Here is a 26,944-nt window from a genome sequence, read left to right as displayed (position 1 = left end):
ACTCACTAGAGAGAGTGAGTAAGCATGGCACGGTTAGTTAGTTACACTAGTTATCGTGTCGTCTTCCAAGACACGGCGGGTGGCGTACATTAATCCTAAACGGGAATAGTTGACCTTCCTCAAAATACGATTTTTCTATCCGTTCCCACATTCGCGTTGTGCATCAAAGCCAAGCTGGATCAACCCTTTGACCATAATCTTCCCTTTGATTATATATATCAGCATCTTTTCCTAGCGAGTTATATTCTCTTGCAGAGTATCATAGATCATAACTTCCTAACAATTCTGCATTTTTGTTCCCCTGTTTGCTTCTCATCACATAATATTAGCATACCAACATAATTTTTCTCCCTTTACAACTCCTAGTTAATCTCACACCAACTCAACGGTCTTTTATACCATCAAAATGGCGGGGCTTTCACAAGAAGATCGCAACATTATCAAGAACCATCCTCTAACCAACTTAGTTGACCGTTTACAAGACACGCTTCAGGAAGTTGAAAGAATATATGAGTCGCGTCTAATTTCCTACAATGGCGCCGTTGATAGCCTTGACCAACTGTTTCAAAATGTGATTTCAAAACTTGTCTATACATTACAGGGAGAGGGTGCAGCCTACAGCCTTCCGTCGCGGATAAATGATGGAAATATGGCGTCTGATCTAGCACAATTATTCGAGCGCCTTCAAAAGGCAAAAGGAAGCTTCAGGTACGACGACTATCATCCACTGGTGCACCTGATTATTCAAAGACCTTCCACTGAATCCCAGAATGCCGAACCCTGGAACTTCGATGTCTGGAAAGCTGTATTTACCCTCATTGACACCCTCCCTCAACGAACAACTCCTCCGGCGAGCGTCCCCCCATCCTTTGACGGCACCCCAGTCAAATCCACCTCATCATCACAGAAAGGTTCCGAGCAGACACTTGAGTTGGTGAATCCAAGAATCTTTGAGGAGATACATGGCTGCACATTTCGAAATGTTGAGGGCTTCTTTGAGAAATATTTTGAGGAGAAGAACTGGAGCTGCAAAGCAGATGCCATCTGTCGACGCGTGCTGGCTCCAATCAGCGATGGTAATTGGGCCCAGTTTCCCGATCCTCCTACACAGAACAATGTCCTCACCTGGTGGTTTCGTCTTCAAGAAGACCTTCTCTCGGAATCACGCAGCATCTACTACACCACAGCGAGCAAAGCGGATCTTACTGGTTCAAAGGCAGAACGGCAAGTCGACCTTCTTTTGCGAGCTAGAGGTGGTACCCCCTCGCGAAACAAACACGACTGGAGAGACATTCTGGTAGTTGGCGAGCTCAAAAAATCCATGGAGGAGATCAAGACCAAGGACACTCTGCTTCAGATGAGCTGCTACGTGCGCGAGGTCTTTACCGCCCAGCCCACCCGGCGGTTCATCCACGCGTTCGCCGTCTGCGGGACCAAGATGGAGGCATGGGTGTTTGACCGTTCGGGTCCCTATAGCTCCGGCGTCATCGATGTCTACGAGGACTCAAGACGGTTCTTTCAGGTGCTTGTTGGCTACACCATGATGAGTGATGAGGAACTAGGACTGGATAGTTTTATTGCTAGGGATGAAGACGGCAACAAATCAATAACCATCAAAGGGCCTGGAACCTTAGATGGAAAAGTGCTGCGGCTGGGTGAAATACTTTCCTTTCAACATGCCATTGTGTGTCGCGGGACCACGTGTTTTCTCACAAATGATGGACAAGGTGTAGCTAAATTCTCGTGGGTGTCGGACAAGCGGCGGCCGGAGGTGGAACTCCTCGAGCTAGCATGTCAAAAGAATGTCCAAGGAGTCGCAAGGATCATCGGTCACTGTACCATCACCAGCATCGCTGACATGCGCTGCGGCCTGACGTTCGACAAGCGCCACCACTTCAAAAGTGCACCCCCCAGTGCAGCCTCCTCGTTTCATCAATCTCAGCCGCTCATCGAGCCGCGCCGCTTAGATATCCGTCGAAAGTCATCTTCCAGGAAACGCAGATCCCTGGATAAGGGGATGCAGGCATTCAAACGATCGCGTTCCACCAATCAGCCATCAAGAGACACCCAGGAGGAAAATGAACTAGCTTTCTCCATTCAGTCAGCGCACAAACCGAGTCTCTTCGACAAGAATGGTGAGGAACCGTACGACAACCGTGTCCTCCGGTGTCTCGTGATCTCGCCCGCTGGCCGGCCGATCTATGACTACAGGTCACCGTTGGAGCTTCTCACAGCGCTGCGCGATGCAATAAAGGCGCACCGGTCTCTTTACCTGGATGGGAACATCCTTCATCGGGATATTTCGGAGAACAATATAATAATAACCGATCCAGGCAAGGCGGACGGTCACTCGGGCATGCTAATCGATTTGGATCTTGCCAAAGAGGTTGGGAGTGGGAGAAGTGGCGCGCGGCACCAGACTGGCACGATGGAATTCATGGCGATTGAGGTGCTACTTAATATCGATCATACCTATCGGCATGATCTCGAGTCGTTCTTCTATGTGCTTATCTGGCAATGTGCCCGTCATGGTTGGGAAAAATTAAATGAGCTACAGGGACACGGACAGGACCCGCCCAAAGACAGCATGCTGAGAGAATGGTATACTGGAACTTATAAGAAAATTGCAACTTATAAAAGAGGTAACATGGAAGCTGGCGGATTTGAGTATCTTTTGCAGGAGTTTCCGCCGGATTTCGAGTGCGTCAAGCATCTTTGCAGGACCATACGAGGTGTACTGTTTCCTTATGGGAAGGAAGGACTTATTGTTGGAACGCCGCAAGTCCCACAGAGACTATATGATCCTATCATTAAGGCGTATGACGATACAATAGCTCTGATTGAAACTGAATAGGATTAATGATTGCTCTGTTCTGGCAAATAAGTATCATTTATAGAAGCTCAATGCATATGTATATTTGGAGAACAGGGGCTGAAGCCTGGTTCTGTTAGCGAAAACTACCACATACGGAGGACATGTACCGTTGGCATGATCTCAAAACTAGAGGATTTTACAGGTGCTCCCTGCAAGCTGGCAACGGTGCTCCGCTGAACTGTGGTTCGGACGATGATTGTCATGTGCATTGTTCTACTTCTACGTCAGTGACTTCCCAGCAACGACAAGTAAAAGAAGGCTGCCAATGTACGCTGCACAGGTTGGTTCAAACTCAAACTGAAAGACTCATATGGCAAAGGAATTATCTGTCAACCAACTTATTATAGTAAGCACGCCCTTCGCATGGAATGATGGGAGCAAATCTCCTCCCTGCGTGTAATGCAAGAATCCGAGTGCGAACTAACGTGGATGAGCAGTCCGTATCCAGGAAGGCGACGAGTGAGCGGTGAAGCATCTCTTATATTCAAAATTATTGAGGTGCAAAGTTTGGACTTAATTAGTATCAAGGTAGTGATCCCTTGTGTGAAGATGGCACGGACTCAAGCTGGGTTTGTAAATCGCACTCGCGCTTCAAGATCAACGCAAGTTTCCCTGTGCCGTCGACACAACCTGGCATCCCTGGCTGGTCTTTTCTGAGGCATCCCACATATACTGCAACACCAGTGGCAATCGCTGTCCTCATTGGGCAAAGGAAAATCCGAAAAGACTCATTTTCGGGCTCAATATCACTCTTGCCGGGAGTCTAGGCCATCACGGCGCAGCTGTGGCGAGGAGAAACCGAGAAACCGAGTAATGTTGGCGATGCTTAGAGGCCAAAGCAACTAACGCAACATTGTCCCAGACCGAGGGTTGATGTGAAAGTGGCCATCCGAATCATTAAGTTCCCATTGTGTTCTCCTGGAGGATCAGAATGGTTGGCTCAGAACTCTCGAGCTGAATGATCCCTGGAATCCGGCTTAGCGCAGCGCGGGGAATGGCGCTTCAGCTGCCAGTGCTCTGGGAAAGTATGTGGTGACCATCCAAGGCTCCCAAATCGGGAAAATTTGTCCCCGTCTTCCATGCGAATGATAGCCAGCCTCAGTTTTCTTATCATCAATGAAATAAGTGTCATGATGAATGGCGTGATGGTTGTGATGGAACCAATCGAATATGACTGATGTTGCATTATAATAAGTGGATCAGCAGAGTGATGTTGAGCCCGAAAATGAATCTTTTTGGATTTTCTTTTGCCCAATGAGAACAGCAGTGGATTGCTGCTGATGTACCATCACAAGACTATCTATGTGCAGTGTGGGATGCCTTGAAAAAGATCAAGAGTATGGTTAAGTTCATCTGCCGACAGAAAAACACATAGCTAATTATGGCAACACCACCCTTTTTGCTTCTTCGGAGCGAAGATTTACATAACTTTCCAAAATGAGAAAAGATAGGTAATCGAGGGCGATGCAAATATCTCTTGTGTTGTCCTACTCATCATCTAAACTGTTTGTGTACTCAATTGTATCTTCGCCAGACCATGAAGCGAAGAATATCATATGAGATCTGGAGATATTTGTGCTCGAGTCTTTATATCCTTCATTCTGAAGCTATAAGACTAGAGTAAGAAGCATCCAGCTGCATGACAAGCTTCCCAGCAAAGAAGACAAGACGGGGAGCAGAAATGAAACCTGGAAGGATGGCACGGACTCAGGCTGGACAGGTATATCGGACTCACTCTCCCAGGATCGATGCAAGTTTCCTCGTGCCCTCCATCTGGCACCCCTGGCTGAACTTTGCATAATTGCAATATATATTTTCTACATCTTGGAATACCAACAACACTATCCTTCTGCAATAGCGCGGGCCGAGAAAGTTGTAAAGAGCAGATGAGCAGTTCAATAAATACATTCTATAGAGTACATCTTGAAATGGATGTATGTCACCTGGCTTGAAAGCTGATAGCAAGATGGGCCGCGGGTCCGGGTCTCTATATCTGATAGCGGGTCATGTACCATCGCCTAAGTACTATCGGATCATTCTACCATGAAAATGCGGCTTGTTCCCCGTCCCGTTTGATCCGTTCGTTAAGGGTCATAACTCTTGATAGTATCTGCCCCGTCTTTCCAGGGTCACTTCTAAAACTAACGTCCAATCATTCCAGCGTAAGTTGTAATCCAAAACTAGCGGAGGGCCTCCTTGGCAATCATGTGATCAAGCTGGGGAAATGTGTGGGACGTCTAAGTGGTTGTATTAGCATGTCGGCAGCTGAGATATACTAGTCCGTCTAGGGCCAACACCTCCCCTCGGACTAGCAGCCGTACAGATATCTATCTATCTAGAAATCCTATTATACATGAAATCAAATCAAATCAAATCAAATGAAATCAAATTTATCTATCCTTCTATCCTTCACCCTTTCGGCATCTGTGAGGCTTCGGTTCGTGGTAGTAGTATCGATGTTTGAAAAGTTGTTCAGTGACAGAGGCAGTGGTGGTGTCAGTGGTATTCTTAATGATGAATCTCATCATGATCATCTTCGTGGTATCTTCTTCAGTAGATGGAGGAGTAATGACAGTGACTTGTGTAGCCAGTTTCATCTCATCCTCCCCTTGTTTCATATCCTCTTGATCTCTTGACAGAGAATCAGAGTTTTCAGCTGATTTTTGTAAGGATTTTCCCATCCTTCTGTCCCAATATTCATTCATTCTCTTCAGACATTCATTTTGCTTTTTCAGATATTCATCTTACTTTTTCAAATATTCCATCATCATCTGTATCAAGGTATCGGTCATTGATGTTGGCCCGGTGGCTCAGTGATAGGTTCGTATTCATCATTGCTAGCTGGGGTATCCATCCCCATGATAGCTTGAGTTCTAAAAGGCATTCTTCCCTCTATATCAATCAATTTTTAATCTTTTTCCCATGATCAAAGCTCTTCTAGCCTTCGTCAGAATCCCTTCTGCTGATCAGCGTAGCAGCTCGCGAGATGTTAGATAGACCCAGATAGGCAGTGGAAGGTTCTTAAAAAAAAAAAACAAGCAATCCGGGTCATAACCTGTGGGACGTCTAAGTGGTTGTATTAGCATGTCGGCAGCTGAGGTATATATGTGCGGTGCGCTAGTCCGTGATAGGCAGCCTAGGGCCAACAAAATGAGGTTGTTGCTTATCTCAGTAAAACTCAACCACTCCACTTCAAGCTAACCCGATCCGAACTACTGCCAAGTCGTGCTAACATATGAGCCAATCAACTGTCGAGGGGCTTACACTAAATCTAAATGGGACATCCTCAGCAAACTCTTCATAGAGTGTCTGAGAAAAAATGGTTTCAGTTTGTTAGCAACATAGAAATGATTTGCTTCAACCATAACATTTGAAATAGAATCACTGTACAACTTCATTTATAAATCATTTTTCTACTATTTTGAAGGATTAATTTTTCAATTTTCTATCAATTGAATTAATTTTTATTAAAAATATATATATTATGAATATGAAGTATTGTGTTGAAAACTATTATTCTGATTTTGAATATGGGAATGATTTGTTAATTTTTCAATCATGATCATATCTAATCACTCAATGTCTTGATTTTATCATCAAAATATATATTCAATCATCAATAATTTTAATCAAAGCATTGAATGTATTTTTTGATAACTTTTAACATTTTTTGATGATGTTCAACAATTTCTAATAACTTTTATCAATTTTATATAATTTTTAATCATGTCACACAGCACATCAATTTCTGACAACATTTGAAATCTTTTAATAATTTTTGAAATTTTTCAACAATTTCTAAATCAATCATATAATATCTCTTTTTAACAGCTGAGTCAGACAACTTTGTTGTATATGACTAAGAAAAATCAAAGAAAACATAAAAATCAGCAACAACAACAGTTTTAAAAACTATTATTAAAATAAATACTTTTTATAAAAATTGGAGATATGCTACAAATTGTTATGAGCTACACTGAATTTGAAAGTATTGATAAACAATAGAATGTTATTGAACATTATCTTTGACAAATTTTTCAAAACTCACATTCAGATTTTAAATACACTTTTCAATCATATATAGAATAAATTCATATACTTTGACATATAATATATGAATATAATAACACTTTATTCATTATTAGAATTAATTATAAAAAGAATTTTATTCTTCAATTCTATACAATTTTAATAGAAAAGATAATCATTCAATTGATTTCTTTAAACAAATTTGATGATCAGTAAATAAATGATATAATTCAATTTTCTTCTATCAATTCTTATCTGATAAATATTAACAATCTTCAAGAAGAAGAGCACTTACTCAAATGTATTCAACAATGTGAATATACATATATTTTACTCAATTCAAAGCAAGTATTTTCCAAGCAGTTTCAGTGTATTCTTCAAAATCTGATTTTATAAAAAAAGATTGAATTTGTAGCTATTAATGAATGTCATTTAATCACATAGTGAAGTGAATTCAGTGGTCAATTTGTCAAATTAAAGCATTTGAAATTGCTTTTATATAAAAACATTGTCTGATTTGACTGTTCTGCAACTCTCAGCAATAAAAATAAAGATATTATTCTAAAGAACATATCAGAAAAAAAATAGAGATTATCAATTTTTATTAAAAATTTAAAAAATTACATAGAAATATTAATAAATTAAAAATATCAACTTATATTTTTTTCCATTTAACAATTTCTGTTATCAATTAATTTCTCATTATATAATTGAAACAGAGTTTAAAGTTGAAAATTGTTTTTATCACTTATCATTTTATTTCTAAATTATGAAAATATACAAAGAGAATAGAGCTGAAGAAGTTTGAATTTTTCAAAAAATAAAAATAATATATAATATTCATAATAATAAATCTGAATTGGGAGTCAAATTTTGATTGGAATGAAATAAATTCATCTGATAATTCAACATCTGTGCAAAGAAAGAAGATACCATCTCAGTTATTTAGAATTTGCTCCATAATTAAAGACAGTTTCTCTAGTTTAAATGTGGAGAAAGTGGCCTTTGAAAATCTCTCTCCTTGGAAGAAAGATCTTGTCAGTCTTATTGATTTAAATATTAGTCAACTTTCAAAAGAAGTTCAGACTGAACAACATCTAAATTTTCTAAAACAAATGAGAAACAAAGCAATTCTTATATACACTGATGGCTTAAAATGTGAGAAAACAGGCAATCTTGGAGCTGGAATAGCATATTCAGAAAATGATAAAAATTATATTCTTGATTCTTGGCAAATTGGAAAAGAGTCAGAAGATTTTAATGCTGAATTATTTGCAATTTCAAGAGCTTTCAAATTGGTTGAGATGAAGATTGAATAATGGAAAAGATTTGAGCATATTTGGATATTCTCTGATAGTCAAGCTGGGCTTAAAAGACTTCAAAGTAAGAAAATCAGCAGTGGACAGTCAATGCTAGAGCTGATTTTAAAAAGTCTTCAAAATATTCAAAGAAAAATCTCACTCAATTGTTCTATTCATCTTCACTGGGTGCTTGCTCACATGGGTATATATGGCAATGAAATAGCTGATAAAGCTGCAAAAAAAGCAACTGAATTGGAAATCTGCTTTCAAAGAATTGTAACATGGGCTTATATTAAGAGAAAAATAAGAGAATCATATTTGCAAAAATGGCAAGATATTTGGTTTTTACAAAAAAAGAGTGTACATTATTCCAGGTTTGAAACTAAGCTAAAATGGAAAGCTTGCTCAATAAAATGTAAAAAGAAACTTTTTGTTACAATAATGTAGTTAAAGCTTGGACATGGTTATTTTAAATCATATTTAACAAAGATTAGAAATGATTTAAGTAATTTATATTCAGATTGTCAATTATATGAAAACTCAGAGCATCTTCGTTTACTTTGTACAAAGCATATAGAGTTAAGATTGAGATTGAGAGAGAAGTTTAAATTGACACAGTTAAATTTAAAACTTTTATTCAATACAAAAACTGGAAATGAATTCTTGATTGAATATTTGAAAGAATCAAATATTATTACAAGATTTTAATTAAATAGTTTGATTTGATAATGAATTCAATTTTTGTTTTTCTTTTTTTTTTCTTTTGTTTCTATATATTTGCTTTAATTTTTGTTCTTGTTTTTATTTTTATTTTGTTACTTTTACTTTGAAATTTATTTCATTTTAATTACTTTTGATTTTGACTTGTTTTGAAAAGTTTGATTTCTATAATTCATACAATTTCATTGTTGATCGCTTTCAAATATATAGTGATCAGTTAAAATCTGATGAGTTTAAAGATTGAATTTTCAATTATTTACACTCTATTCTTCTTTAGAAACTTTATTCACTTTAAAAATTTTATGATTTTTTTGCTATCTTCTGAATCAAAATCTGAGCTTCAGAAGCAGTTAATGATTTCTGAATTGAGATATTCAATTATTTAAATTCTCATAACAATTGAAACATCTTCACACTTCTGAAGTTGTTCAATCACTGAAATGAGCAAGAATGGAACTTTAAAGAGGAAGAGATAGAAGTGAATATTCTAGAATGAATGATTTATATCAATATTAAATAAGATTTATATGACAATGAATTTTTTATGAAATGATTAGAGAATAGTGATTTTTTCTGTTTAATGAGTTCTTTTATTCTGATTAATTCTGCAGAGTTTATATGTTTATTATTTTTTTTCTTATGAAGCTCTGTTCTTTTTTCTAAAGTCTTGCTTATTTGTTTGTTTTTCTTTACTTTTCTCTTTTAAAAGAAGGGTTCTCAAAAATTTTTCTTTTGTTTTTTTTTTTGTTATTGAAGGGGAAGAGGGAATGCTCAAAGATTATAATTAGCAGCATCAAAAAATAGCAATAAGATCATTCAATTTTGTTCTTAATTCTTAATCATTCTACTCTAAGCTAATATCCTTGGGATCTGTGGAGCTCTGAGGGATTACGTAAAGATCCCTCACCCTGCCGTGTGGCTTGCTGTTTCTAGCTGTAGTACCCCCTAACACTTCGCGATATCACATGATATTGTGATCATAAAATCGTCTACTCCGTACTCCGTACATCTATCTGTACAAGATATATAAGAGCAGATGCAGCTTCAAATCCTACTTTCTTCAAAACTCAGTGACAATTTTTTTTTTTGTCGCTATAATGTTTCAGAGCATGTCTAGCTCAATTAAGAGCTCAATTAACGCGTTCAATATCTATGGTGTCTATGGCCTGCCTATGTTTCTTGTCAATAAGAGGTTGACTAAGAATCCTTATACCAGACAAGGCCCCAACTCCGCCCACCCCTCAAACCCCTTGCTTTCCACATCCCCTGTATCCTTTGGAATACTGGAAGACTTTCGCAACCACAAAACGCGAAACATACATATATTTGATGAGTCTTGAGACTGTAAAGTCGGATGTTGACGATCGTCGGTCTTCCATTAAGGATGCGCACTACTGGAGATGCGAGGCCATGTTCTGGTTGTCAAAATCGCGATACAAGGAGGGAAGGCGCCGGAAAATTTCGGATCCAAGTTATTGGAGATGCGAGGCTGATTTTTGGAGAGACAATTGTACATGTACTTTGGAGGAAGATCAAGCCAATCGCATGAATATACAAGATCCCGAATATTGGAAATGCGAAAGCAGGTTTTGGAAATCTACTTGCCGAAAAGTCCACGAGGATGCCCGTTACGACGACATCGACGACCCAAAATATTGGGAGTGCGAGAATATGTTGTATGAGGAGCTTTTGCTACCCATCATCTATCCTGACTTTCAAAAGCCAAGTTATCACCAAGTCCTGTTGCGGGCCACTGGCGGGACGTATTTCTTCGACTTCGGCGACGACTCATCGAAAACCCCGCCTCGCAGAAGCGCTCGACTTGTGAAATTGCATCAAAAAGTTGCAGCGAAGGATGCTGCACCGCAATGTGCAACGACTGTCCCAACCGACGAAGGTCGTACGAAGAAAAGGAAAAGAGACCAAGAGACTGCCACAACCAACAAGAAGAGAAAATCTTCTAATTGATTGGTGGACTATCATGGCGAGCCTGACTGTGCTAATGCAAGGCTTGCTGGGTTTAGATGACATTTTTGTCATGGGCCACCACCCCTTCCTATTCCAAAATAAAACGGAGCCGCATTATCATCCGCCTTATCTCTCCTCATAGTCTGCCTATATAAATTAGGTGTCTCCCTTCCTTTCTTTTCCATAGCTTCCAATGCAATTATCCTTTGTTTCACCTCAAACATGGCAGTTGACCCTGGAATGGGTGATAGGTTTCCTCAGGCCGTTATCACGGTCAGCTCACATGGCGCTGGAACTTCCACACAACAGGAACCGTGTCATAAGTATCACTCCCGCGCTAGAAACCCAAGATTTACGGGAAAGACAACGGAGATCTGTCAATTCGGAAACCACAGCACCACAGCTAGGCCAGGAAACTCTAGCGCCACAGCTCGTCCTATCACTTTTGGACGAACACAAACCGATTGATCCACTTCAGGGATTTGTTTTTGGAAATGACAAAGACCGTTGCGATGTTCTCCTTGATGGGCGGTCTGAAGGTGTCAGTGGTGTTCATTTCCGTATAAGTCTCAACTGGGAGTCGGGAGCACTACTTATCACGGATACATCCTCATTTGGCACGAATTTGACCTCCAGTATTGACGGACTCCAAAACATTCAACTTCAGCAAGACAAAATTCCGATTTTTTCCGGGAATACTATACAAGCAGGAGTAGCCATGTTTAAGATAATAATACCAGAACGAGGAAATAATGGTTTGGTTTTCAACCAGAATCGGCTGCGCTATTACAATAAGTGGAAAAGCCAGACTCCACAAATCGAGACACTTTTGATTAGCCAGAAAACCCTGACATATTTGGACCTTGGCAAGATTTCTACATTTGAGGTTTTCGGAAGTGGAACATGTGGAACGGTCCACAAGGCGGTTGATGCCATCGGAAACATCTACGCGGTGAAGATGCCCAAGACGTTGAGTGATCCGGCCGAGAACAGTAAGGTGATGGAGAGATTTGAAAGGGAGACAAAAGTGCCTTAACAGTGAATATCTGGAATCTTACTAATATCTCCCTAGGAGCACATTGTGTCCGTAATCAAGGACATGGATATTCCGGGCCGTCGAGGTTCTCTCCTAGTGATGGAGTATATTAGCAATGGAACTCTTGAACAACTTGAAAACCTCACTCCTCAAGATGTCGCGTTGTTGGCCTCTCAGGTTCTTGATGCCGTGCTATACCTTCACACTAATGGCTATGCTCATCGTGATATCAAACCCGCAAATATCCTCGTCAAATCCATGGAGCCTTTTTCTTTCGTACTCTCTGATTTTGAGCTTACGTCGCGGGATCCTTTACAGACATTTTTGCGGTTCCAATATGTATGCCGCCCCTGAAATCTATAACCATCAACCGTATACAGCTATGGTGGACATCTGGGCAATTGGTATAGTCATTCTCAAGTACACTGCTGGGCTTCCAGCACCTCCAATGCCGTGGGACAACGATCAGTGGTTTTAAGTCACTTTCTGCGTTCACTCCAAAAATTGAGCCGTGCTGGAAAACCTTACGAGACTTCGCAAATACTCTGCTAGAACCAGACCCAGACAAACGTCCGATAACTCAAGTCTACTTGACCGAGATCAACAAGATCCGTAGAGGCGAAGCGACTAATGTTTCATTTCGCGATAGAAAGCGTAATATGCCTTCTACTCCAGCCCCGTACGATCCCAAAGTTATCACTGCAGACGACCTCAAGAGCTGGGTCCAATACGATCAAAGCAAAGACCCTCCCAGGGCGATAAATTTGACCAGAATATGTTGGGCCCTTTGCCTATCAAGAGACGCCATGAGGTCCTACTTGAAGAATGAAGGGCACACATCCTACGTTATGCCTACAACTCCGAGGAAGAAACTTCTTAGAGGCACCTACGTTAACATATCCTGTGCTCTAGCGTTTATAAGAAGCTCTCGTCCGGACCTTAAGAATCTCATTACTAACCTCCAACAACTCGACTCTTCAAGCGAAATGCCAGAAACACCAGAGCCGCCGATATCAATTGCCTCAGATAATACTTTTACCCCTCTGTCTCGCCCGCGAACCCTGGGCGAATCTGCCCACCAACGTTCGGGTCGCTCTAGCACACGGGCGCTGAGAGAATCGGTCCGCCAAGGCCGGGAGCGCTCAAGCCCGCAAGCGCTGGACGACGCGGCCATCCGATTCATAGATCCCAGCCTGATCCACCGGGGTGCTGCTAATGTAGAGCAAAATGATTTAAGTAACCTCCCTGAGTTTGTAATAAATTCGACCTTCGACGATCAACTGTTTTTCGATTCCTATATTGCCTCCCCGCAGGAGTAGTCAGTAGGTAGATGTGGATGATTGCATTTTCCGAATGGCTCTTGAATCTGTGTTGACTGAGAGTCGGTGAGTTTTTTATTTTTGTTAACGATAACGCGCTTAAGCCGCCGTTGGCATGCTAGCCTTAGGAAAATCTCAAACAGAGCTCTAAGGAGTGACAAGGCTGATACGATGTTCTTAAGTTTGAAAGTTGTAAGCAGGAGTTGACTTATTGGTTATTAACTTTTTGATTTTGTATGATGAAACCAGAACGATCAACGAAGGAAAATATGGGGACTATTCACTTTCGGAACCTATGAATTAATCAATAAAATAAATATATATTACAAAAAAATGGGTTGCTATCGATATCAGGCAATTATCGGGTACCATTTATTTTACTATTTATACACCTCGTGTATCGCCTTTCAACTGCAACAAACTTGGGCTTTGTTTGGAACATTATGTGATAAAATAGGTGGATCTACAGAGTAGGGAGACTTCCTGACCCGGTTTCTGGGAATTCTAGACAGGAGAGATTACCGTCCTGCTGCCCTGTAGTGCAATGTCATGAGAAGTTGTTGGTGGGTCTCTGAAGCTGGTAAATAGTTTCTCGAGGGGTTGATTTTTTTTTTTTTTTTTTTTTTTTTCAGGTCTATGTTGGTTCACCAAAATACCGAGAGAGCGTTGATCAATCCGAGTTTATAGCATTTCGAGACTCAAGGAAATTAAATATACAGTACATGCAGCGTATGAGGATACCCCATCGCTCCATCAAATGCAATTGGGACTTCGAAGAAAAGAATATTTACTAGTGTAACATAATTATTCTGAGATGGAAATTGAATCTTCACTTCAAGAGCTAAGGCCCAGTGTTGGATAAAGAGATTGAAGATGAAAGATTACTATCGCACCCGCGTGTGAGGGAGATGATTGACGTAACAACACCATCTTTGGAAATGCAGCTGTCACGCTTGTCATTTGTTCATGTTTCTATCTTGCAAATGAGCATTGTGGAACGGAATCTCAAGGCGCCAAGCCATAACTAAATACTGCTGACTGAGTTCATCCAGTCCTTCAACCAGAGATCAGTCTCTCTTCCCGGATTCATTCAGCGCAGAACAGCACCAATGGCTACCGATGTGGTGCTTGACACTTCCATGGTACGGATGAGTATATCTACGTGCTGTTCGAAAGATTAGATTTGCTAACATTCCCCAGGGCTCCATCACGCTCGAGCTCTACAACGAGCATGCGCCCAAGGCACGATGCACAACCCCCACCCTTCCCTCCTCTTTTCATCCTCCCCTACCTCAATTTTTGCAAAACACCCCTATTCACTGACATCCGCTCTATTCCATTGGGATATACAGACCTGCAAGAACTTTGCAACCCTCGCACAGCGCGGCTACTACAACAACGTGATCTTCCACCGCATCATCCCCAATTTCATGATCCAAGGCGGCGACCCCACCGGCACAGGCCGAGGGGGCAGCTCGATCTACGGCGAAAAGTTCGAGGATGAAATCAGCCCGGCATTGAAACATACGGGCGCAGGGGTCTTGAGCATGGCGAATAGCGGACCCAACACCAATGGCAGCCAATTTTTCATCACCCTGGCTCCGACACCGTGGCTGGACGGGAAGCATACGATATTCGGCCGGGTGAAGAGTGGGATGAGAGTTGTGCAGCGCATGGGACTGGTGAAGACAGGGGCGGAGGATAGGCCTGTTGATCAGGTCAAGATTGTGAGGGCGAGGGTTGTGGAGGAAACGGGAGAAGAATGATTATCAGTACCAGCAGTACCTTGAACAAGGTAGTATGCGAAGGAAGGACAGGAAAGCCTGATTCTGCCATCACGACTAGAAGAAACGGCTTAGGTATTGCTATACTCTACACATCCTGGACAGAAAGCCTGCTACTTCTAGGCGCGAGGGATGACAGACCAACCTCAACTCCCGTGAAAGGATTCCATCCACAGCCACACACGGAAATGATGGAAAGAAAGATCTTCAAGAGACTTCCCCTCCCGGGGGATACGATTTCGGATGTACACTATCACAATGAGTAGAATAACTAAAACTAAATAACAAATCTAGTATGAAGAAAGTATGTATCACCACAAAACGAACCGCTTCCATCACACGATAATATCTCCAGAGCAGCAGATACAGGGTGAAATAGGTGATCTACACTCCAAAAGGGACACAGCCAATGAAGGCATATCCGAAAGACTAGCGCGCCATAGCAATTATTACATAGTAGAGAGCGGCCTGGTCTGCGCAGAAGCGCTTGGAGTGAGTTGTTGAGAAGGAAAAAGAAGCAAGAAGGTGGTTGATATTCTAAAATTTTGATGGCTTTTCAAGCCGCCAGCCCCATTGGGCTAGCCCATCAGGTGATTGGAGTAATTTCCTCACTTCAACTCCCTCATCTCTTTTAATGTTTCCCACAACAAACGCACACACCGACGGTTTGAATATAAAACACTCAAATCTGTCAGTTTCCGTACTGCATAGTGCGTTCCCAATGGTCTAATGCTATCCCATGGACTAAGCAGCTGATCCTGTAATGTGTATGCTGCTGGAATGGAACCGCTCTCTGATGTTGACTGGGACGTGCTAATCTCCGGGACTGGCCTGCCCCAGTCCATACTTGCGCTGTAAGTCATGGGCTGTCTCACTCTATTGTCATTCTGGTAGCCCGAAATTCACCAATCAATCTAATACCGAAATGTTGGACCAGGGCTCTCTCCCGCTCAGGTAAAAAGGTTCTCCATGTTGACAAACATGGCTATTACGGAGGTTCGGATGCTGCCCTCAGCCTCCACGAGGCCGAAGACTGGGTAACAAGGATCAACGAGGGTGAGACACTTAGCATTAGCTATTATGGGCTCCCATGGCCCAACAAAGTCGCGAGTCCCTTGACTCACAACGGATGCTGATCGGGTTGTGCTGCTAACCAGCTCCGGGCTCTACTCCCTTTGAGTCTGCCTCAATCTCCACTTCCCCCGCTTCATCAGAAGATGGAGGAAGCGGCAAGCTTTCTCCTTCAAGAGCATATACACTGTCACTATCACCACAACTCATTTACTCCCGGTCCGGACTTATCCCAACTCTCGTTTCATCTAGGATATTTCGACAGCTGGAGTTCCAGGCGGTGGGGAGTTGGTGGGTAATGGAACATGGAAGTTCTGCCTCTTTAAATCGAGTGCCCGGAAGCCGAGAAGACGTCTTCGCTAACGACAGCATGTCGAATAAATCGAAAAGAGCCCTGATTAAGCTCCTCCGACATTTTGCCCAACAATCGCTGGATGATGGGGATGCGGATGGTGGAGAGGACAGTGACCTGGATGTCGTTCCCTTTACACAATACCTGGAATCAAGGTTTCATATTCCATCAGACCTCCATGGCCCGCTTACATCTTTATCTCTCTCTCCTCGTTCGTGGGATGAGACGAGTGCGCGATATGCTGTTGAGAGGATAAAAAGGCATATGGGATCAATTGGTGTTTTCGGCGTCGGTTTCGGCGCTCTTCTTGCGAAATGGGGCGGTGGTGCGGAAATATCACAGGTAGGGTGTCGAGCATGTGCAATCGGTGGCGGTGTTTATGTCTTGAATAGGGGTGTAAGTCATATAGAGGTACCAGCGGCGGGTTCACAAAACGATGATGCCCGACGACTGCGGGTTCAACTCTCGGACGGAGGGACGGTACGGAGCAAGTTTGTTGTGGGTTCGCCATGGGATTTGCCCACCGAAATTCAAAGCCCAACATCACCCAGGTACACGAAGGTTGCTCGCTCGATCATGATCGTATCATCTCCGCTCGAGAGCCTCTTCCCTCTCACCTCGGAAGGAGGCGTCATCCCAGCCGGAGCAGTTGTATTTGTTCCCGGACCACCTGGAACGACTCGTGCTCCAGTGTACCTAATCGTGCATTCCAGCGATACCGGGGAATGCCCTACTGGCCAATGTACGTTCCTTTAATACTGTTTTCTTTTTTCTCCATTTCTGCATTTTAAAAAGAACGAAAACCACATGCTCTCAGATGATGATTCCACTTTTTCCGAATACTTATCTACATTGTCTGCAATTCCATTGATGATAAACTTTTCCTCTGACAGCCTGAAGAGAGCCAGCCATCTATTGTTGCCACTATTCCTTTTGCACTACATTGTTTATATTTGTATATATATCGATGCGCACGACTAACATAACATACCCATGCAAACCTAAAGGCATAATATACGGCAGCACGCTGGCAGACGACGACAACAACAACGACGACGATAACCGGCAGTCAGAGTCACAGTCCCTCATTCGTTCTGCAGCCACAAATCTTCTCCGAGCGGCAGATGCCGATGCAAAAATCCTGTGGAGCGCCCAGTATACCCAACTGGGCCTGCTGAGCCGAGCGCCATCACCATCACCATCGGCATCGTCTCGTGCAGAAGCACCCGCGGTTTCCAGCAGCAGCTTATCGGGACGCGTATTCTCGTTTGCGCCTCTCAACCTCGATCTGGCATTCGATGAAGGCATGCTCGCGCAGGTGCGCGCGGTCTGGGAGGCTGTGACCGGGGGGGACGCGGAGGAGGAGGAGAGGGGCCAGTTTTGCCAGTTCGAGGATCGGGAGTCGATGGATGAGGGGGAGGGGGAGGGTGATGAAGCGGGTCTTAACTAACTAAGGGGGATGGAACCGTGTAATGAGTAATATAAATAGAGGGATATATATATATATATATATATATATCATTGTTTCTTTCTGGTTTAACTTGACTTGTAGTGTTTGATTATACATAAGGTATACAGATGAGTTACGCATGACGACCAGATTTGTAATCCTGTTGCAACCGATCAATCGATCAATGTATCTTGTATCCGCACCCGCTCGATCTATGCTACTCGTAGATATAGATATATATGTATAATGAACTCCCCCATCCTCAAACGCGATTGTTTCGCCCCCATGCCCGCGTCTCGTATTTTGAATTTTTCGAATGCTATTTCTTCCTTTTTTCCTTTTTTCTTCCCCCCTCTTCCCTGCTTTAGTCTGCATTTCCGGCAAATCCTATCCCCGAGCAATGGAAGATGGAAAATTGCAATGAGAAATGAGAAATGAAAATGAACGGGGACCGAGGGAGAGGGGAGAAGAAAGGGGGGTTAGGGGGTAAAGGTAAGCAAGTCCCGGCAACGAACGGGGGAACGGGGGAAAAAGGGAAAATCGAGAGAAGGGAGAGAGGAAGGAGAAACAATCCATCCATCCACCAATCCACTTAACCCACTTCTCCACGCACACGCACCCATTGTTGGCTCTCCTCTCCTCTCCTCTTCCTTTCCTTTCCTTTGTCTGTCCACCCGCTCCTCCATATGGACTACGTAATACAATCGGTACGGTACCAGCAATTATCAGGTACCAGTATAGCTATATATATATACTATGTATGTGTACATCCATGTGTATACCCATATCTAGACTGCGTACTCCGTCTATGTCCACGGACATAGAGCAGGTACTCCGTATAATCTGTACAGACCACACAAAAGGCAAGGATCGCGGAACAAACCGAGTGGGCCCACACTGCTGTGGTGGACCCCAACCCCAACTGGCCACGCACGGGCGATGATCGGCGGCGGCGACACGCGTCCAGGTCGGTTGCCGCGCAGGTGGATACAGGGAAGGGTAGGGGGTGGTTCGATACAGGGAAAAGGAGGGCAGGACAGGACAGGACAGGACAGGACAAGGGACACACAGGACACAGTACATACATACAGTACATCCCACTCCGTTCGGGGTTCAAGGATCAAGCCATCATGGGCCGGTGGCTTTAGAGGCCAAGCATGGCACTAGGCCGGGGGAGCAAAAGCTTGACGCGGGATGTTTTTTCTTTTTCTTCTGCTTCTTTTCTTTTCTTTTCTTTTCTTTTCTTTTTTTTTTTTTTTTCTAGTTTATTTTAGTGTATTTTTGCTTTTGGAGCGTAGATGAGTGTGCGTGATTGGATCATAGAGATGCCTAGATATCTCAGTAGAGTGGCTACATCAGGCCTCCTCCTCTGTTGCTGCTGCTAATGCAAGTCATAAAAGGACGGATGAGTGCCTGACTGGACTGGACTGCTTTTTCCCCCTTTTGTTCCAGATTGCAGTTCTCACTTGCACCGTGCCACTGCTGGGCGGTACACGGTTGCCGGGTGCAGCACGTAGATAGCGATCAGCCAGATCGTCCCACGCGGGCAGCACATTATGTCTGGATGGATGCAATGCACCGAGTCCGTATGTATGCAGTCTGGATGTACTGCACATACTGACATGAACGCGGGTGTTATCTTCTGTCCTTTGTCGAGTTCACAGCGCTCTCCGGCAGAAAACCTGGCAATGGGTGATACAGGCCATAACCTGGAAGTAAGTACAGATGTATATATATATAATATATACTTATATGTGTGCGTCATGATCGTCCTCGAGCCCCCGCCAAGGCGCCAACCGTGCCTGGATGGCTGGATGGCTGGATGGCTGGCATTGGCGCTGCTTAGCGGGCGATCATCGTGCTGCAGAAGCCGCATACAGGGAACATGGGTCCTTGCGTGGAGTGTTGTGGAGCACTATGGAGCTACTGTGGGGCGGAAACCTCGTTTCCGCCCGTCGATTGCCAGGGGGGAGGGGGAAGGATGGATCCTTGTGTGAACTGAGCAAACGACGAAGAGATGATACTCCCAGGACTATCTGTCTGTCTGTCTGTCTATCTATCTATCTATCTATCTATCTATCTATCTATCTATCTACACGGGTTGGTGGGTGCGTCCTGCGACCATACCCATACCCCGATCCTGTTCTGCTGCTCTGACTCTCCGCCGTCGTCTCGACTTGGGCCGGAGGAGGGACTTGTCAGCTCAGCCGCGTGTCCCCCACCACTCTCCCTCCTCCCAAACCCCAACCCTTCTTCACCATCTCTTCCATCACCATCCCACAATCCCTTCCATCATCCACATCCCATCATAATCCATAGGTCATCCATCCATCATGATTCTCGTCGCTCCTTGGTTCAGCAACCTCGTCCACGGCCAGCTGGACGTTCTCGGGACTCGCGTTCTCTGCTTCGTCTGCGACTACTAGTACTACTGCTTCTTCTTCTTCTTCTTCTTCTTCTTCTTCTTCTCCTTCTCCTTCTTCTTCTTTTCCTCTACCTCCTCTACTACTGCTACTACTACTGCTTCTGCTTCTGCTTCTACTTCTGCTTCTACTTCTCTTCTACTCGTCCAATGTGTGCTATCACCTCCCACGGCTCTGGTTGCGCATCCTGAAGCTGCACTCAGCCCCTCTCCTTTCCTCCCTTCATCCCCTTTCATCCCCTCTCCCTCTCCCTCTCCCTCTCCCTCTCCCTCTCCCTCTCTCAAAAACAAACACAAAAACACCCCTCCAATGCCTCCCGTCAGGCTCAAGGCGTTGACTCCTGTCATCGCCATCGCCCTCATCACCCTCTTCTTCTGGGCGGTCGACCGCTACGATCGCGCTGCCCTCACTCGCTTCACCCATCCCCTCGACAGACTCTCCCCCTCGTCGCTGAGGGGCCAGGGCCACGGCCACGGCAACGGCCACGGCAACGGCAACGGCAGCGGCAGCGGCAGCGGCAGCGGCAAGGGCAAGGGAAAGGGCAAGAACAGGAACAGCGACAATACCGGCCCTGTCCAGCTGAACTTCCAGAACCTCCGGAAACTGAACACCCCTCACCAGCTCTGTGCTTCCGCTCGTCACCCCCATCCTCCCCATTCCCCGCCTCCCTCCCTGACCTTCTCAGAGTGGCTCATCGGGAAGAACTACACTCGCGCCTACTTCCGCCCCCGCCATGTTTCCCCGGACACCACATTCAGCTCCATGGAGACTATCGACCACCCAGTCCTGCAGCCATTCCGCCCCTTGGGCCGTGGAATGAGGGTCCAGCTCTCACCCCCCAGAGACCCCCGCGATCCCAAGTCCGATTCCGATTCCGATTCCGATTCCGATTCCGATCCCGATCCCTGGCCCTGCCCCCACGTCGTCGATGTGGACGTCGCCGCTGACCACGCCGTCGACGAGACGTCCAACCTCCTCTTCGGCCTCGCAACCACGGTCGACCGCCTGCGCCGTCTCCTGCCCGCCCTCCTCTACTCCTACGGCACATCCAAGGCCAGCCTGCTCGTACTCGTGCCCAGCGACACCAAGGATATCGAGGAGCACGAGGCCTTTTTCAGAAATGCTGGCTTGGATATCACCTTGCAGAAATCTCCGCTGCCTTTCACCGCGCGGTACTTCGGCCTCGTCGAGGGCTTCACCGATTTCATCAGGACCAGGCGCCCCAATACCACCTGGGTCAGCTTCGTGGACGACGACACCTTCTTCCTCTCCCTTGCCTCCGTCGCCAAGCAGCTCTCCTCCTTCAACGCCTCCGAGCGAGTGTACATCGGCGCCCTCTCCGAGGCCAGCTGGCAGGTCGACACCTTTGGCAAGATCGGCTTTGGCGGCGCCGGTGTCTTCGTCTCCGTCCCCCTCCTCGAAAGGCTGCACGGCGCCTATGACACCTGCCAGTCCTGGGGCGAGCAGCCGGGTGACCAAAAACTAGCCCAGTGCATCGACAAGTTCGGAGACACTCCGCTCACCCTCTGGGACACCCTGTACCAGATGGACATGAAAGGCGACGTCGACGGCGTCTACGAGTCCGGCCGCCAGATCCACTCCCTTCACCACTGGGGCAGCTGGTACAAAAAGGATGTCGTGAAAATGTCCACCGTCGCCGCCGCCGCCGGCCGCCAGTCCATCCTGCGCCGCTTCCGCTTCGACGAGTTCACCACCCTCGACAGCGCCACCGGTGCCTCCATGCGCAGCTTCTGGGTCCTGACCAACGGCTACTCGCTGGTCCGCTACACCATGGACGCCAGGCTGCCGTCGCACGCGGTGAACTTTAACCACACCGAAAAGACCTGGGATGAGGACCAGCGTGGCTACGAGAAGCGCCTGGGTCCCTTGCGGCCCAAGGATCAGCCGGGCATTCGGAAGGAGAGGTGGATGTTGACCGACTCCGTCGTCGTGGGCGATAACGTGCACCAGACCTACGTCAATAATGCGGATGGCGTGCATAGCGTCGTCGAGCTTGTATGGCTAGGGCCCGCCGGCGGCGGTGGTGCCTTTTGACATCGTCTTGCTTTTTGTTTCTTTTTTCTTCTTCGATATTTCCCAGGTCAAGTTTTTTAAGGTTTTTTTTGTTCTTTATTTCTTTTCTCTCACTGGCGGCTGTTTGTGACTTTATTTATTTTATTGTATTTCTTTTATTTCTTTCTAAACTTTATTTCCAAGCTTTTTATTTTTTTATTTTATTTTTTTTTTTTTTTTTCATTTTCATCTTTTTCTGCCTTCGTTTCTGATCGATTCCTTCGAGGCGTTCTCGCTGCAGGGTACACAAAAGCTTCAAAGATCTTCTTTGTCTTATTATACCTCTCTCACTGCCGTTTTCTGCTTCCTCCTTCCTTGATGTTGTCGATTGGGTTCGCCTGTTGGTTTGGTGTTCTTGTCGACTTTCGGATTCGGGAGGGTGTTTTCAATCTTCTTGTTGATTGTTCATATTTTTTTTCCCCGCCCCTCCGGTCATCTGTCCATCTGTACAGTAAGTTAACTAACTAGAGGATTGGTGTTTATATATTACTTTCTTTTTTTAGATTTCCGTAGTTAGTTTATTTCTCCCTTGCTTGCTTTCTTTCTTCGGTTCCACTGCGTATGTTTTGTTTAAAAATATATATATCTATCTATCTTATCTTCTCTCTTTATATTATCCCCTTTCGTCTGTGGGCGAGGCAACAATTAGCGTCGTGCCTGACCGCCTTTATATGGCCAATAGGCAAGCTGAACTATCCGCTCCCAGCCAGTAAGCAGCCATGAATTTGGCGTGGCAGAAAAATACGCTAATTGATGCCTCCGCCCCCCCCAGAGACGAAGGATCAAATCCAATATTGGATGGATGGGATGTTATTTATTGCAGTAAAACTCAGCCACTTCCACTTCAAATTAATTTGATCTGAACTACGGAGTACTCCGTACTGTCAAGTTCTGCTAACATCTGAGTCAATCCTACTACTGTACCAGTACAAGAAAGATATCATGCTTGTGTTGACCAAAACATGTCCAAAGCTCCTACAAAATACATTATTCAAAGTTCCACTAGTAACTAACTAGTAACCTATAGTTACTAAGTTCGTTCACTTAACAGTAAACAGAAACCCTGTAGTTATAACTAGAGAGGACGGAACCCAGAACAACACCCCTCAAAATCCACAAAATCCAGCAATAAAAGAGAGAGAAGGGAAAGGAGGGAAAAGAAAAAAAGAAAAAAAGAAAAAAAGAAAAAAAAAAAAAAAAACCCCGGCCGCGACAAGACAATGCCCCCACCCTCCACCCAACTAACGTCCTGGGCCCGCCCGCGCCTCTCCGCCCTCCTCCCGGACCTCGACGACGCCTCCCTCACCCAACTGCTCGAATACACCTGCTCGCTGGACGCCTCGCGCGCCGCGGAGCATCTGCGCGGGATCCTGGGCGATTCGGCGCGGGCGCTGGAGTTTATTGTTGGGTTTGGGGAAAGGAGGGGGAGGGGTGCTGCTGGTGCTGGTGCTGGAGGAGGAGGAGGTGGAGGAGGAGGAGGAGGAGATGGTGGGAAGAAGACCGGGAAGGCGGGAGGCGCTCAAGCGCAAGCGCAGGCGGAGAAGAAGTCTCCCTCGGCGGCTGGGCCGTTGATATCTGAGTATCTGCCGAATGTACGGTCGAAGACTGCGAGGGCGTCTGTTGCGCGGCGACATCAGCAGCAGCAGCATGCCGCATCATCGCCCTCGACGGAGTCCTCCCCTTCGCGAAACCGTAACATGTCTACCGCTGCATCTACAACTGCGTCTACAACGTCCGACATAGCCGACCTAACCGCCGCCATCGCCCAGCTCGAACAAACTACCAACCCCTCCCTCTCCACAACCAGCAGCAGCAACACCAACAAACCGCGCCAGAAAAGGAAATGCTCCTGCCAAGCAACCCTGCATCCCCTCTTCACCCCAGCCCCCAACTGCCTGAATTGCGGCAAGATCATCTGCGCCCTCGAGGGCCTCCAGCCCTGCTCCTTCTGCCAGCACCCGCCACTCTCACCGCGCCAGGTGCAGGAGATGATCCGCGAGCTGCGCGCAGAACGCGGAAACGAGAAAATGCGCGCACATAACCTTGCGGCCGGGTCCAAGGGGGACCGGCACCAGCAGCACCAGCAGCACCAGCAGCACCAGCAACAACGGCACGGGGAGATCTCCAGCGATAACAGCGGCGGCCCCGGTACCGGTACCGACACAAACGATAATATAGCGCACGACCTCGCCGCTGCACAGGCGCACCGCGACAAGCTGCTTCGCTTCCAGGCGCAGAACGCGCGGCGCACGAGGGTGGTGGACGAGGTTGCGGAGTTCGAGACGCCGGACGTGCATGCGGCGAGTACGCTGTGGATGAGTGCGGGGCAGCGGGCGCTGGCGCTGAAGCGGCAGCAGCGGGTGCTGAGGGAGATGGAGGAGAAGGAGAGGGAGAGGGAGAGGGGGTCAGTGGTGGTTAGTTTGAGTTTTGAGGGGGGGAGGAAAGGGGTTTTGAGGAGGGTGGAGAGGGAGCAGGAGGAGGAACGGGAGGAGGAGCAAGTGGAGGAGGTGGAGGAGGTGGAGGAGGAGAATGGAGAGCGGAAGGGGGGCTTTGGGCGGAACCCGCTGCTTGCGGGCGGGGGTTTGGTGAGGCCTGTGTGGAAGCCAAATGGGCAGGTTGTTGATGGGAATGGGGAAGGGGGAGGGAAGGAGCGGGAGCCAAGGCAGAAGAAGCAGACGTGGCGGAGGGTGCAGGATGATGATGAGGATAATGAGAGGTGGATTCTGGACGGGGGGCTGTATGGGTTTGGCAGTGAGCGGGGAGACGAGGTGGGAACTGAGATGTAGATGGAGGCACGGATGGGATGGACAGATGGGATGAAGTGCATACATACATGTACGCCAACATTAGAAGGTGGCCGCTTGAAATATGTTTATTTTTGTGTTGTGCTTTTATATCAACATTGGTTTTTAGGGGCTTAATATCTATTATATACAGAGAGGTAACCACTGCATATATCGAAGAGATGAATATTCTCTATTGGGGGGACTTTCCAATGCACGGTGGGAGATTTGTTATTGACCAATGACCATTTTCGAGCAAGTTGTGCATATATCAAACGTATCTGTCGACGTTCCACTGAGTGTATGCCAAAAATGATGACCCATTTTGGGTTTCGCTATCTGCTCTTCAACTTCAATATTGCACCAGGGCATGCACCGCTAACCACCGCAAGACTATAAGGTATGTCGCCATTCTACCTACTGCCACAAAATCAATATCACATTATGAATAACTAACTACCTACACATGTATTTCAATTAAAAGGATCACACATAATAACGGCTGCCACTTGTCATGGAAGATCATACTCTATATGACTATTGTGTGACAACCTAGGTTCCTAGAAGGATGGGTTCAAATTCACAGGGCTCCTGCATTGTCCGTCCATTTGCTTTTCCCTTTCTACCTCCCCCATCTGTGTTCGGTGTTGCGAACTAATACGTCAGTAATGTTTTGTGTTTGGTGCGAGACCCCGTTTCTGGTCATATGCCTGAGAATCCGTCAGTGATCAAAAAGAACTCGCAAGTCATTCAAGGCACGAACACGCTTCAGCCTTCGGCTCATGTAGCGGTCCAATGTGACAGGGCATAATTGGCGAAGGAGAAACATGCGCCCTAGGTTCCTTGGATTTTAAGGGCATTGAAGTGGTTGAGGAAGTAAGAAGTGCCATTCACAGATCATCAGCTTAGTCAGTGGGCGGTACCGGCGCCGGAATTAGGATGTTCCAGCCGTTGCTGCTTCTACCCACCATCTCCTCCATTCTCCTTCAGCTACCTTCAGCTATCTGCATCCACATCTTCATCTCTACCTTTCAACCCGCTGCCTGTAAGCCCCATTGGGGATGTGCAAGGGCGTATTGCAGAGCTGCAGGCCAAGATTGATGACCCTGCCACCAGTGAATCTCAGAAGATAAATCTCCAGACTGTAATCAAACTATATCATGACAAAGAGCTCCCAGGACGGCTTAAATGGATTCAGGATGGCAAAGTTGTCCAACTTAAGGATATCGATTTCCACAGGCCACACTGGACTGAGGTACTTTCCTTCACCCTCACCTTAGGGTTATGAATCCAGCAACCTCCTGCGCTTACCTTTGTTTCAACCTAGGGTCATCTTCAGCAAATATCCACACAGGCTATGATTCCAGCTACGAAGCCAGACCCATCTTCCGAACCTCCCTAGTCTGTGTCAGCGAGTGTAGGTGCTAGTCTAGTCCATTCGTCTGAAGACGGACTGGCTAGCGTACATTTCAACCTCTTTTTAGCCGTTCAATTACCACCGACGCCATGCTGGTAGCAGCGGGGATGAGCCACCCAATCAAATCACTTCAACAAGATATTCGCTTGAGTGGGCCGGTTCCATACCTGTTATCATCGTCCACATTATTCCCGATCGAAATCACAATGATCAATAATATTGGAAGTAATGCTTTAGACAGTATTTGATACAGATCTAATCACTTGTGCCATCCCTCCATCCTATAGGGGACTTGGCTCAAACATCTCAGTAACGACGGCTAGTGAAACGGTGAGGGGAACGG

At 45.7% G+C, this 26,944-nt stretch overlaps 6 protein-coding genes across 6 annotated transcripts; all 6 read left to right on the top strand.

Moving 5' to 3' along the window:
- Positions 1–406: 406 nt before the first annotated feature.
- HCAG_03197 (predicted protein) lies at positions 407–3,837 on the top strand (the record flags this gene model as incomplete). Its single annotated transcript, XM_001541050.1, has 4 exons — positions 407–2,700; positions 3,018–3,058; positions 3,324–3,444; positions 3,738–3,837. The coding sequence occupies 4 exons, from the start codon at positions 407–409 to the stop codon at positions 3,835–3,837; spliced, it is 2,556 nt and encodes an 851-aa protein (XP_001541100.1).
- Positions 3,838–10,254: 6,417 nt separating this feature from the next.
- Positions 10,255–13,248, top strand: HCAG_03196 (predicted protein; the record flags this gene model as incomplete). The annotated part of the gene is made up of 4 exons (XM_001541049.1): positions 10,255–10,825; positions 11,145–11,890; positions 11,966–12,268; positions 12,370–13,248. 4 exons carry the CDS (start codon positions 10,255–10,257, stop codon positions 13,246–13,248), a joined length of 2,499 nt encoding a protein of 832 aa, XP_001541099.1.
- A 1,109-nt stretch (positions 13,249–14,357) lies between these two features.
- Positions 14,358–15,014, top strand: HCAG_03195 (peptidyl-prolyl cis-trans isomerase cypE; the record flags this gene model as incomplete). Its single annotated transcript, XM_001541048.1, has 2 exons — positions 14,358–14,390; positions 14,601–15,014. 2 exons carry the CDS (start codon positions 14,358–14,360, stop codon positions 15,012–15,014), a joined length of 447 nt encoding a protein of 148 aa, XP_001541098.1.
- Positions 15,015–15,812: 798 nt separating this feature from the next.
- On the top strand, positions 15,813–17,905 carry HCAG_03194 (predicted protein; the record flags this gene model as incomplete). Its single annotated transcript, XM_001541047.1, has 4 exons — positions 15,813–15,886; positions 15,970–16,088; positions 16,190–17,197; positions 17,463–17,905. The coding sequence occupies 4 exons, from the start codon at positions 15,813–15,815 to the stop codon at positions 17,903–17,905; spliced, it is 1,644 nt and encodes a 547-aa protein (XP_001541097.1).
- Positions 17,906–20,238: 2,333 nt separating this feature from the next.
- On the top strand, positions 20,239–22,383 carry HCAG_03193 (conserved hypothetical protein; the record flags this gene model as incomplete). The annotated part of the gene is made up of 2 exons (XM_001541046.1): positions 20,239–20,289; positions 20,332–22,383. The coding sequence occupies 2 exons, from the start codon at positions 20,239–20,241 to the stop codon at positions 22,381–22,383; spliced, it is 2,103 nt and encodes a 700-aa protein (XP_001541096.1).
- Positions 22,384–23,621: 1,238 nt separating this feature from the next.
- On the top strand, positions 23,622–25,187 carry HCAG_03192 (predicted protein; the record flags this gene model as incomplete). Its single annotated transcript, XM_001541045.1, has 1 exon — positions 23,622–25,187. One exon carries the CDS (start codon positions 23,622–23,624, stop codon positions 25,185–25,187), a length of 1,566 nt encoding a protein of 521 aa, XP_001541095.1.
- Between the last annotated feature and the right edge of the window lie 1,757 nt (positions 25,188–26,944).

Source organism: Histoplasma capsulatum, genomic scaffold, assembly GCF_000149585.1.
Source record: "Histoplasma capsulatum NAm1 scaffold_3 genomic scaffold, whole genome shotgun sequence".
Taxonomy (NCBI): domain Eukaryota; kingdom Fungi; phylum Ascomycota; class Eurotiomycetes; order Onygenales; family Ajellomycetaceae; genus Histoplasma; species Histoplasma mississippiense.
Note: the sequence above shows the minus strand (reverse complement) of the source record. Positions and strands in the feature narration are given on the sequence as shown.